We start from the raw sequence: 13,606 nt of genomic DNA, 5'->3' as shown, positions 1-13,606 counted from the left end.
TCAGTAAATCACTTTATTATCTCCATCTATTATCGTTTGAGGGCCGCAGGGAAGCTGGAGCCAATCACGGGCAAGAGGGGGGGGGGTGGCCAGGTGACTGATGAGCTGACACTAAGAGATGAACAGTCATTCACACTGGATCCTCAACTTTACTTAGCCTGCATGTCGTTGGACCGTGGGGAGAAGCTGGATTGGCTGGTCGTCAAGGTTGAATCCCAGAACCATCTTGCTTTTGTTAGATATTATTGAATGAAACAATATTTCTCCAGATGTTTGTATTTGCCATGACCTCACTGTTCACTGTAAATAAAGATGGACGACATTACAGCTCCTCAGAAGTGTAGCTGAAGCTTCTCCATCGTCAAAAGGTCAGAATTGCACTTCAAATAAATATTTTTTTCAAAAGATAGTTTGTCATCTTAGTTATTTCTTATCAGACTGATGCATGTTCAAGAGTGAAAGGTCATGATTGACAGCTGAGACCACCCCCCAGACCACTGCTAAACGGACTGAGGCTCCAAATGACGTCGTATGTGCAAGATGGCCGCGCTAGTAAAAAAGATGTTTTGGCTTTATTTCTGGACAGTGAAAGGAAGTGGAGATGTGTTGTTCATCTTTATTTACAGCCTGAAGTCCACACACACACTAATGCTTAGATCACACTGTGTTTCAAACATCTTATCATTGAAGAAGCCAGTGTTGTTTTCTATCTTTCGTCCTAATAGACACGGAAAAAACAAAAATAAGGTGTCGTCTTGTCCAGTGAGGCGACATTTTTTAATTCCAATGCCTTTACACTAAGCCCTCATATTAATAATATTACTTCAATTAAGGAGATTATAGCAGAATTTAGGAAAAACACATCCGCTTAATCCTTACACAGAGCAGCTCTGAAAAGACTTCACACATATTTCTATTTTTATAGTTTCTCATACAAGCGCTTGAAAGTTTATTGGATGTTTAAATAACTGAGGACAGATTGGTCCATTTTAGCCTCAGAGAGGCTGAAGCCGTCTCTGCCCAGTTTGCTGTGGACTTTCTGGCAGAAAGTGTAACTTGGCAGAAACAACAAATATAACCACGAGTTTAATTTCTGAGGAAGCAGGAGCCTGTTCTGGGCTTATTGAAAAAGTACTGAACTTTTGAGTTTTAAGGGTCTTGAAGTTCTTGAAGGGATCAGAAGAGATCGGAACACTGAGTCCGTAGAAGGAAGTGCTTATTTGGTCGTTCATAGAGTGAATTATTAAAACCCTCATCATTAACTTGGGTAAATACATTTTCCCGGTTACAGATCCAGTGTCTGGATAGAAAGATAATTCTCATCCAAAGTAGTGCAAAAAAGAATCACCTTATGCATCAGGTCCTCATTGTAAGGGAAGGTTGTGGGCGTGTGTCCGTCCTCTGTGTCCGTGTCCACCGCAGATGATCCATAGGCGCTGTCCGAGGACGCCATCCCCAGCTCCTCCTGCCGCGGTGCCACGCTGGTGTCATCCATCTCGCTGGTTCTACCTGTCGGACGTCTGGACTTTCTGGAGAGGTGAAGGTTAAAACATCCCTCTTCCTCCTGATTTTATACAGTTGGTGGTTTTTTTTCCCCAGCCTATCACTAATCGGCTGTTTATGTCCTCAACAAAAGTGACATCCAGTCCTGACTAAATATTTATATGAAAGAGTTCCGGTTGGAGACCACCGCTGAGTGGCAGCTTACAGTATTTATGAAGGAAAAACATGTTGAGCATTTTCAAACAAGGGAAGCAACATAAACATGTCCAACCTCCTGCTTTTAAGTGGAAATCAAACAGAAGACAAACACGCAAACAGGAAACATTAAAATCACACGACCAAAAACCTTCATATAAATGTTGTTTTTATTGAGTCATCAGTCAGGACGTCTAACTTGTGAGCTTGTCCAGAGGCGGAAGAGCCACGGCGCCAACCGTGACTCAGCAGCCTCCGGACCTCTGCTCTTCATCACAGCAGCACGGATGAAAACCTCAACATCCCACCCTCCTCCTCCTCCTCCTCCAAACAGAAAAATGAATAAAAATGTCACTGAACACGTGGACCGTCAAATACAACATAAGTAGTCAGCAGTTTTTAATGGTTTAACAGACACTTTTCTCGTAAAATGTGTAGAAAAATAAAATCTGCTACGCCGATGACTCTGCTCGCTCGTCTCAATAGAACTGGGGTCTCACCGAAGCAGCTGTCCTGTGCAAGGTAAACAAGGTCACTTGAAAACTCATATGGTGGCCAACTACCACTAATGCAAACTAAGACACAGACAGGGGGCTTCACTATCCTCTGGAAAGGCGTTAATTGCACATCTCTGGAAACTACTCTCCCGTATAAACCATTCGTCTTCTCAGCTAAGTAAAGGCAGCTTAGATTCTCTTGATCACGCTAAAATAAAAACTTTTAAAAAACATACAGTGTACCGTTTACCATCGTTTGATTGGAGGACTTAAAAAGTTTAAATGAAACGCACCTTTAGAAATGAAATGGGAATGAAAGAACCAGTGAGGTAAACAGAGCACACCAGGGACAATACTGCATTTTTAAACTGATATATAACGAAGGTAAAACGTACACGTCCAACCAGGTTTAAAAATCTTGCATTTAAAAAAGGAAAGTTGTGACATGTTGGGAAACACAAAGCAGGCAGTGGCTGTGTATGTAGTGTGTAAACATGAGGCTGGTTATAAATATTCTCATTTGAATTAACTCTCAGAAAGAAAAGGTATTTCCCAAAATGTCAAACGTTTCCTTTTGCTTTTCAGTTTCGTCTCTCCTCCCTTCGTTAAACTGACTTTGATTTGGTAAAAAACTAATCGTATTTAACCTGCAACATAGGGCTATTTAAAATGAATGGTTAATATGCAGTTATTTTCATAATTGACTGATTAATCATTGGTTAAAGTCTGAGATTATTTTGTCCAAGCAAATATCAAATCTACAGTGATGCAAGATTCTCACATTAAACTGGTAAATGTTTGTTTTTTCTTGTATAAAGATAAACTGATCAATCAACAGACAAACCGAATAATCGACAACTCGTTGCAGCTCTAAATGACTTCAGAAGATTTGAGCATTGTCACATCATTAAACTAAACAATCTCAACTCGGGCTCCACTTTCCTCTGTTGTTTTGAAAACCAGCTGACGTGAAACCGAGCATCTTCTCAGTGATTGTTTAATCAACTTTATCTGAGGGTGATTTTTGAATGCAGCCTCACTATCTGCTGCAGCCGTCGAGTCACTTGCTTTGACCACGAAAACAAAGCGGAGTGGCTTTTCTTTTATCGCAACAACGGAAAACTCCTAAACACTTGAACAGTTATTTCTGGGAACTAACAAAAGTTAAACACATAGAAAAATGACACGTTTGAAAAATCATACGTCACAGTAAACAGAACTAAAAATAGAACGAAGACTTGAAACCTAAGGAATCCGCTCTCTGTCTGTTTCCTTACTTTTCCTAACCCCAGGGACAGTCATGTATTTACTGATGTGTCTGTGCAACAGGACGTCATGTGTGATTCGAACAGGTGACATGACCGTGACTTTATAAACGTCTGCTCCTCGCACTGGAACCATGTGACCTCTGTGTAGTCTTACAGTAAAGTGCACTTCATCTGTCTGCTCCAATTGCTTACACGGTAAATGCTTCAAAACAAGCACGTTAATATGATTCAGAGGTTTCTGCTCTCCCTTGAAATGACGGAGCCAACAACCGCTTCCTGGTTCTTTCAACGCAGCGGAAACTGAAACCTGTGTGCATCCATGTAACCGTTCAGCAAACAATGACCCAAGTCTAATCTTGCGATCTTCTATGTGCAAATATCCAGCAGTCATATCCTCCTCTTCTCGTGTGCATTACCACTTCACTAAGAAGGTCCCGACTCCTCAGTGCAGAAAGTTTTCTCGTGGTTGTTCATGTGCCCCAGAGCTCTGAGCCGACCTTGGGGGCAAAACCCGGATCACACAGGTTCTCCTGGATCTCCCTAGTGTAGGTCCAGCTCTCCCTCTTTCTTCCTGTTCCAGTCTACAGTCTCTCCCATCTTGGGGCTACCTGATACGCCCGTCACTTTTGACAGGGCCCAGTTCCGACTTGGGGTCCGGGGACAGAGAGCTCCAGGAGGTTTTGGAGCAAGGTCCCAGTGCCGGGCAGGAGGAAGTCTGTGTGGTGCACAGGTGTCCCATAACCCAGAAGGTCCTCACACCACTGTCCAGCCACTCTTCAAGGGGCAGACCCACGAGCTGGGCTTTACGCTGGGCCTCCCGCATGGCAGGCTCCTGGGGGGGCAGCTTCAGCATGGAGCTCAGCTGCTGGAAACTCTGCTCCATGTACATGTTCCCAGGAGGACCTGCATGGAGCCAGCTGTCCTCTTCTGGACGGGACATTCATGTTCACAGACAAAGAGAAAATGAAAGAGGGGAAATCCATCACATCCTTTATCTCATAGATCTCATATTAATGAAAACTGCAGTAAAAGCCTGAATAATTTATGAACAAGAATATGGTAATATGTTCATTAATGCCTGGTGTCTTTATCAGAGATGGTAGAATGTACTGACAGACACATTGTATAATTAGATTTTAAGAAAATAAGAAAGAGATGGACTGTTCTGAGCTTTAACCTCAAACTCACCTTTGCGTATTGGCTCCTTATCTTTGAAGGTCAGCGGCATGACAAGGAAGCGAACTTCTGCCACGCGCTCCCATTGCTTTAACACCCGCACTGTCCAGGTCCCGGGCCGCAGGGGGCGCTGCAGCGGCGGCTTGTACTGGGTGTACTCTGCATCCACGTCCACTGTGATGTCGTACGACGCCGCCACCACCAGCGCCGGGTCGAGCCACACGATGGTGGCCGTGAGGTTGGGACCACGCGCCCAATTCTGGACGGCCAGCGGCTCGTCCAGAGGTCCGATCACCCCCCCGAAGTTACGGAAGATTCTCTCTTTGGGATCCCACTCTGTGCCGATCTGTCGGGGAGAAACCAAAAGATTCAGTCAGTAGAGTCCTGAAATAACAGAGTGTTATCTGGCTCAATGAAGCCAAACAATGTCTCCTATCACTAGAGGACAAGGTAAATTAATGTGTTAGAACTCCTCCCATCATTAATCTTTAAACCTAATTAATCTTCAATGTTCAGATCAAGCCCTGATCCTATCACCACAGTCTTTACATATCAGGGAATTAATCTTTCTACGCAGCGGTTTTCTTAAGGCGCTTTCATCTTTAAAGCAGAAGGATATATATATATATGTTATTTAAAGAATAAGCAACTATCATAAGTCACGCACAAGGGAAGAGCTTCTCCCCAGAGGGCACTTACTTCCATATTCTTCAGCCTTTCAAACTCCTTCAGGTTCTTCTCGAGAACGAACGAGGCCTGCGGCACTGCCCACATCTCCAGCGTCTCCCTGACCTTTGACCCCACAGCCTGGGCTTCCTGACGCACCACGTAGCCTTGGAAACGGTCGTCATAGAAGTACACGTGCACCGATAGAGGGTAGCCTACTGGTTCAAACCTAATGGGAGGGAATACATAAACCATTAATAACAAATTAAAGTAATGTGTATTAAATAAAGGAATATACTTATTATATCAGCCACTGTATAAAGACACACTTCCTACCTGCAGGACTCCACGTTGCTCTGAGCCGTGGCCAGATTCTTCAGACCCAGGCGAAAGAAAGAAGTATAAGCAGTGAGCGCCACGTCCCTGAGAGAGCCCACGCTGTCCGACTGCTCGAACACGCTCTCCCAGTACGCCTTGATGGCGATGGTTCCCGGAGCATACTGGCCGTAGAGGTGAGTGTCCAGGATGTCTATGGCCTCCTGGTTCACCGACGACTCAAATTTACGGGCAAAGAATGTGGGACGGGTGAGTTGCTGTGAAAGAGAAAGAGAGAAAGGCCAAAATGAACTGGTGGTAGAATAGACCTGTAAGAAAGTGAAACTTGAAGCCAGGAGGCAAAACAGGTTGGAGTTGGGGTTCGGTGCTACACTCTGGCTCCCTCACCTGTATCCGGATGAGGTCTTGCGGTTTGAAATCATTGGGCGAGCAGCCACACCAGTCCACAATGTGCTTGTACTGACATTTACAGCCAAGCTTACGATTCCAGTTGGTGACCCGCAGGTTGTTGTCCACCAGGCTGTCACACATGTGGCTGTTCCCCAGCACCGTGTGGAAGAAAGACTGCGGAGAAAGTGCTGGGCTCAATAAAATATTTCAACAAAGAGGGGGAAGATGACTGTGCCTAAACGGTTTCTAACGCAGCTACTTCAGATTGCAAAAGGTCGTGCACGTACAGCATCGAACGATTGAACCGCGCAGTCAGATAAACGATAATAAACCCTCTCCTCTCGTCTGGCATCTCTGCTGCACACTACGCCCCAAAAGCTCTAAATATTACATTATCTCTGCTAAATACAGGATAAAAACAGACCACCTGAGGCCCACTCACCTCAGCGGGGAGCAGGGCGTAGGAATAGAACTGCTTCAGCCCGGTAACCAGGTCATCCTGGGAGTTGATGACATACTCCACAAAGCGGCGGGTGAGCGCAAACCAATCAGAGCCACCTGAGACCTCCAGGCCTTCTGGAATGCTGCGCTCCCCGAGGCGCCACATGTGGTTGTCACACTCGTGGAAGAGGCGGTCCAGGCCCTGCTTTTTAATGAACCTGGGAGACAGAGTAATGATGTATAAATGATAAATGATCACATGAGTTTGCACAGACAATCCATGAAAGGCTCAATGTTTTATTTAATTTCCCGCCTTCTTGTATTATTAGATGTGTTTTTATGGATTCGTGTTGAAGCTTTAGAATCCTCACCGTGCATTCTCTCTCCCGTGGGACTTGAGGAAGTTCTTGTCTCTGTGCTGCGACAGGAAAGCCACCAGTTCATCATTGGTCCTGCAGGGGGCGTGGAGGTGAGTGATAACAGGAATAGAGGTTAGGTCAAGAGAGGACTCTTTGGAAATAAAGGGCTTGAATGAGTGTGGTGCTGGTTGACAAAATCAACAACTTTGAGGAAGAATAACAAAAAGCAGCACAAAGTTTAGAGCCTCAGACACAACTGGTATGTTTTTGTTTTGTCTTTGTTTAATTGAGGTCATCTGAATCTCCACTGTTATCGCAAATGGCCGACCAACCTGGTGGGGAAGTCTGTGGCGCTGAGATTGACGAAAAAATCCCATTTCCAGTCCATCATGGAGAGCAGGTCCTGCATGCTGCGTAGGTAAGCCTTCAGGAGGCTGGCACCCCCCCAGATGGTGATCATCCTCCAGGGCGTGGCCCGCACATTCGGGAACTGCTGGGCGATCTGCAGGACCTCGCGGTGCAAGTAGCCGGACCGCTGGAGGATTTAAAAACAAAAAGGTCAAACGGTTACACGAGTTGCGTTTCTGCATCACCAGTGTAATCCAGTTTTAGCTGTGTTACAGTTCTGCAGCTGCCAGGACAACCACACAAAGCTGGCTCACGCTGAAAGAGAATCCGATCCGAGAGGAAGAAAAGTCACGTGGTGCTTTCTACTGCGCAAAAAACTATCAGAATAAGCCATTTTTGCCTCGTGGTAGGTTGACTGCTTCCTTCTTTAAGTGGCTATAGCCGACAGCGAGACAGAAACAAATGAACTAAGCTTAGAGGAAAGTCTGGAGGGAACTGCAGAGGAGGGATTAGACATCAGCAGGGAATAGAGGATGAGATGGAGAAAGTCAAAGAGCTGGCAGGTATTCGAGTTTCAGCAGAAGCATTAAAAGTTGTGAAAGATACAGTGAGCGAGTGTGACCATGTGTCTGAGGACAAAGTTCCTCATTTCAGCTTAATCGGTTGGTTGATCATTTACCAGCCGATTAACTAACATGCTTCCAAGTTCCAACTTAACTGAGCTGCTAAAAGTTCTGAAGCGGTAAATCAGCAGGTTAAGAGAAAAAGACAGAAATGAATTGCCATATGTCTGTGACCTACTCTGACCTGTGTCAAACAAAGAGAAAGGATTTGCCAAGACTATGTGGGTGACCTGGTTGTCTTCAGAAAGGAGAGCAGAGGGACAATGATCCTAAACTCACTCTTCTCTGGCATACAGCAGGAAAAAGGGAAAGACGTGTGGATAGTGAAGTGCAGGCGAGCGATTCCAGTACACAACCTGTTTGGAGCCTCATCTCTCAAACGGGCTTTGGCCTCAGAGATGGATGAGGTCTGGCTGGCAGCGTGTGGGAGATTGTGTCTGTGGTGTGACCGTCCTACTGACTCCTTATTCATCACTGCCTCCGATGAGCCGCCTCACCGTTCCTTGGCAGCAGCACAGGTTGGACTCTGTCACCTTTCCGGCTGCACAGGTGCACTGACAGCAGGCGCCTGCACCTCCGCTGTCCGCGCTCCACACACCTGAGGTCCCGGCCTCGCCATCGACACCCACACATTTGTCTTTCGCCTTCCAACTGCACGTGACAGCAGACCTTTCCTCCACTAAATCCAGCCCCTAAGAATAACCGCTCTTCGCTCTATCCAGGCTAATCCCCTTTACCATACTGAGAGACCCGTGGGATAAATATAACCTTCAGAATGCAGGAAGACCGAACCGGTTAAAGCTTGGTGGTGAGCTCAGTGCAGCAGGCACCAAGCAGGGGACCGATGTTAAGCTTTAGCACGGATAAACAATACAGTAGGTCCCAATCACCAGGACGTTGCACGGGCACATGGCAGAGAACGTAGAGTAGTGAATGAACTGGGATTACCTTGTCTACATGGATGTAGTAGAAGTGGTCACGGTGGTAAATGGCTTTGATGAGACGCTTGAGCTGCCGTACGGCTCGGCCGTGGACCATCAGAACAAAAGCCACCCTGATGGGGTTCTCCACTTTGGACAGGCTGTTGTCCAGCTCGCCAACGGCCTGAACCGGATTTATTATGCCTGAACAGAGAGGATGGAGGAGATGAGGACTCAGGAGTTGTTGTTCAAAGGTTCACAGTCGGCTGTACAACGGGTTTGCGTCAGAAGTGGAATACATTATTTTTTAAAAAAAGGCATTAAAATATCGTCTTTGCCTCTTAATTCTTTTAGATTCCCTCAAACAAGCTTCCCACGCACACAGGCTGCCAAGTGTGTTCACTGGAATGCACCACTCAGCCAGAGGCGTGGGCTCAGCGGTCGGCTCAACTACATCCCTTCAACTATTCTATAATCGTATAGTAAATGTACACACTAGTTCACTGGATAGAAAATGTGCAATGCAATAGGCTGCTTATGATTCTAACCCACCTCATCAGAAACGGACATTTATGATCTCTGTGGCAGGATTTAGTTTAAATAAATCAGTAAATGAAAATTAAACCTATAAATGATCAGAAGGTTCAGTGTGTAAACTACTTCATCCTCATCATCACACCATCTGAGTTCACTTTAAAGGCTTCTCACCGAGCTGGGGGCAGAACTGAGGAAGGGCGTTTGGCATGAGCAGACCAGCGTGATGCTGGCACACGATGTTGGCGATCTCCTGTCGGCACTGCTGCGACCCGGCGCGATGGAGGGCGGAGAGGGCGTCCTTGCCTGTGATGTCACACTTAGGCACAAAGTCACTGCTGGGGGCTTGGTGAGCGCCGTCCACACTGCCCGGCTCCCCTGGAATGGCGGCGGCGGCGGCAGGTAGCTTAGCCGCCCCGTCCGTGCCTCCGCGGGTCTCGCTAAAGTTGCGGCTGCTTGACAGGTCAGGGGCGATGACACCGTCCATTCCAGCGCCCGTCATCACCCGCTCCTGGGGAGACTTCTGCTTGATGCTGGGCTTCCCTCCTCGCCGGCTGGTTCCTCTCCTCAGCGCGCTGGCTGCCGTGCCCCCGGTCCTCTCCAACCTGGCGCTCCATCGGCCCTTGTTCCTCCCCGACAGAGAGTTTTGTTTCTCCCAAAGTGCGGGGTCTCTCTTGGGGTCCTGGCTGTTGTGATCGGGCAACTTAGACCGTCGTGATTTCTTCTGAGGAGAAAGAGAGAGGAGGAGAAGAAAGCAGGACAGAGAGTGAGGGAGAGAGAAAAAGAGGGGGAGAGAGAGGCATTGAATAAAATGATGATTCTGTTTCCATCCCATAAGAACATCGTGAACAAACACCACTGAGTAGAGCTGTGATTCACCATCCAAGAACGACATAAGGTAAACAAAGACCTGAAACGACACCACAGCAAACAGGCCCTGAGGGAAGGAAGTGTTTACTTGGTTTGTTTTTTTCATCCCAATTTCTCTGATCTGGGTTATTTTTAGCTCAGCCTCCTCCTTTTTGTGAAGCTAATCTACAAAAAGCAGAGCTCAGAGACACACACACACACACACACACACACACACACACACACACACACACACACACACACACACACACACACACACACACACACACACACACACACACACACACACACACACACACACACACACACACACACACACACACACACACACTAAAAGATGCATAATAAAACCAGCAAATCACTGCAGAAACCTCAACAAACCTGTGTCTGTAACCTCGGGCAAAAAACTGCAGAGAAAGTGTAAACACAGGTTTGTGTGTTCGCAAACCCTTCATACACACACAGGGAAACTGCATGAGTGTCAGAAGTTAAGAAGGTCACATAGAGAATCCTTATCTGTGTGAGGGTGTGTAGTAGTAGAACAACAGTAACAGTAGTCCACATCTTTTTACAGTGTTTTACAAGCATAAGACACATTGAACTCTGAGCAATCTAACATTTAGTTTTGGCTTTGAGATCCTAAGTCGAGGGAGTGTTTGTCATGTTTGTGGATCTGTGAAAAAAGACACTATATATCACCCAAATCCAAGATAAGAGTTGAGCTGAATAAAAGTTTGAATATGAATAAACAAAGCAGGACAAATTAAATAAACCTAATGTTACTTCTCCACTACTTCCCTTGTTGTATTTATGTTTCCCGAGTACAGAGTTTGGCTTCAAAGTCTCACTGGAGCACAAATCACACCTCCAAAAATGGAAGGCAAAAAAAAATTAAATTACAGGACATAGAACGTTTTTTTAAATCTTCTAGCCAAACCACGTTATGCTTTGGCAAAGCAGAATACTGGATCAAACCAAAAGCCCTTCAGAGAGAAGGAAGCAGAGAGAGAAGCGAGTGGGATGAGAGCTTTCTGCTTCTGTCGGCCGGCCGGCTCGCTCGCCTCATGCCGCTGGAACGCCGACAGCCCAGAGACGGTGGGAACAGAGGAGGGGCTGGAGCCAGATAATGCACTGCCAACTAATACAGCACGGTCCTGAAACCCCATTACAGTGGGCACGGTAGAGCCCGGATACAGTTTAGTCTGGGGAGCGTCTTTCAGGGAGTTTACAAACCAAGATATTCGTTTTGAGAAACCTGACCTAAATCTTATCTAGACAAAAACATCTGCGTTACTTTACCTGGGGTGAAGGATTAAGAGAAAAACATTTAGATTTGTGCTAAAGTAACACACCTTTCTAGCCATGCAATATATTCTAAACTGAGATTAACCACAACTGACACAGAGCGTATCTTTCAATCTAAAATAATCAAAGTCCAACAGCACCTGAAAGTGACGTTAAGGAAGCAGCTTTTACAATCACACGTTATTGCAGTGCAATGAGTGCATGTTAATAAATGGGTTTTCAAATTTCTGCCTTTATCTGAATTCTAAGAATAAACCCATTTTCACGTGCATGTAAAATGGTTAGTTGGTTAAACAACAAAGCTAGAAAACAACATAGAGGATAAGACCGCTGTTTGCTGCAATGTCTATTAATAATAATTACAATTATTCTCTTTTAGATCTCCGTTACAAACTGAATCATAAAGGGTAATATCTTTGAAATGTTATGCATTTTTCTTTCCATCAGTAGGACCTTTTCTTTCCGTGCTGGCTCACAGCTACAAAATGAAACTATGTGTGAAGAACATGTTGTCTCACTTTTGTCAGCCAACGTTGATAAAAGAAAACTTGCTTTTTACACTGCTTTTGTAAATGTTCTCACACAGAAGACAAGCCCACAGTGGGGAGGGGGAGGGGCCCAACGCCTTTCCTTATCACCAGATTTCACAGCTTTTAATTAACACCATCATGTCAAAAATGTATTGATTCAAAAGAAAGCCGAGCTGCCTCTTTACTTTCCAATTAAAGTCGAGTGAAAGCGTATCAGCGTCGCCATCTGCTGAAGTGAGAAGCAGCAGCAGCAGCAGCAGCAGCAGCAGCAGCAGGCAGTCGTCTCTGCAGGAAAGTGTGGGAAAGCAGGGGATGAAACAAGGATGACAGAGTTGTCATCTTCTCTCCTCAAAATCCCTTCCCTCTTCCATACAGGGGCTTTATTTGACTGCGTGTGGCATTCACAGCAAGACACTGATTAGAGCAGATGAGAGCCAAAGCGGCACACAGAGGGAAACCAGCCCAATCGCTCATGCTCTGTTCAGAGGTGAAATATTGATTATTCATTCTAAATATATATGACAACTGTCGAATATCCAAAGACCCTGTTGCACTGCTATTTGCATAGACTTCTGCCGGCTCCATGTAACACTGACATGAAGCAGCAGTGTCTCGATTCCCAAGCCTGAATTCACAGGAGAATGAATGACACACATTTTTAACAATGAAAGAAAGATGGAACAATTTGTGCAGATTCTCTTTTTGGCTCTTATGCAATGTCGCGTCCAAATCCATTGATCAGAATGTGTGTCTGAGAAAGAAAATCTTGATTTCTAAAAATGTCTCTGGAGTTTCTCAGCTACAGTGAACCGCAAACCCCTTTACACATTTTTCTGTATCTCTGCTGAGACTTGTTTAAACCTGCACCTGATGAAGCAGCAGAGAGCCCGGAGGCGTGTGAAGCAAACAGGTGGTAGAGGTTAGAATGAACAGCACTTCTGCAAAAATGATGAAGAACATGTTGTAGTTCCTGTTCTGTCACAATTCCACGTTCAAGTGTGGACACAGGACTTTGATTTCTTCATGTGGTCTGGTGTAATTCATGTTAACGTATAGCGGCAAACTGTCAGGAACTTGTGCATTAACCTTTGACTTTACTATAAGCTCACAGCTTTCACTTAAATGGTCCACAGCAAATCATTTCAACGCTCGACTCGAGGGACTGACTACAGAATCATGACCCTTCATTTCCCTCCTTTAAGGGTCAAACACACAACTGCAAACTATCCAGGACCCGTGGAACTTTCTCAGGACTTTGTCTTTCACATATGAAGAACAAAGGAGGAGATTGTCCACGTCCGACTCATTCAAAACAATAGGAAAAAGGTCTCTTAGGTTTTGAGTCTGTCACATGTTAGAAAAGTAATCAATGTGCCCACTCGCTCGTGATAAATTCTCCGGACATAATCCTGCTGTACGTGCACATGGGCTAACTCTGACATTATCTGGAGTTTGTTTCCTGGAGGTTTTGAACTCCAGAGAATGTCGGGAACAAGCAGGAGAAGATCTGGAGATCAGAGCCGGCCTGAAAGTAGCTCATGTTGAAAGGGAATATATCCAACTCATCACATCAGGACAGTGAGGCAGCACACGTCCCACTTCAGGCTGCAACTTGCATTCCTGTGGCTTTATCAGTACTAACACA

General features: G+C 45.6%; 1 protein-coding gene across 3 annotated transcripts in view; it reads right to left on the bottom strand.

Moving 5' to 3' along the window:
• Nucleotides 1-1,850: 1,850 nt before the first annotated feature.
• The window catches only part of xylt2 (xylosyltransferase II), a 12,638-nt gene continuing 882 nt past the window's right edge, over nt 1,851-13,606 (bottom strand). The window contains exons 2-11 of one of the 3 annotated variants that reach the window (XM_061089318.1): nt 9,431-9,980; nt 8,751-8,926; nt 7,164-7,366; nt 6,844-6,924; nt 6,474-6,690; nt 6,029-6,205; nt 5,642-5,898; nt 5,339-5,534; nt 4,652-4,985; nt 1,851-4,390 (exon numbers count right to left, since the gene is read on the bottom strand). In XM_061089318.1, coding sequence (XP_060945301.1) covers nt 4,068-4,390; nt 4,652-4,985; nt 5,339-5,534; nt 5,642-5,898; nt 6,029-6,205; nt 6,474-6,690; nt 6,844-6,924; nt 7,164-7,366; nt 8,751-8,926; nt 9,431-9,980 — 2,514 coding nt within the window. In that variant the 3' untranslated portion in view covers nt 1,851-4,067. The remainder of the gene's footprint in view (nt 4,391-4,651; nt 4,986-5,338; nt 5,535-5,641; nt 5,899-6,028; nt 6,206-6,473; nt 6,691-6,843; nt 6,925-7,163; nt 7,367-8,750; nt 8,927-9,430; nt 9,981-13,606) is intronic. The other 2 variants (XM_061089319.1, XM_061089320.1) reach the window with 2 other exon arrangements.

This window comes from Limanda limanda, chromosome 17 (genome assembly GCF_963576545.1).
Source record: "Limanda limanda chromosome 17, fLimLim1.1, whole genome shotgun sequence".
NCBI lineage: Eukaryota > Metazoa > Chordata > Actinopteri > Pleuronectiformes > Pleuronectidae > Limanda > Limanda limanda.
This window is presented reverse-complemented; position numbering and strand designations above follow the sequence as displayed.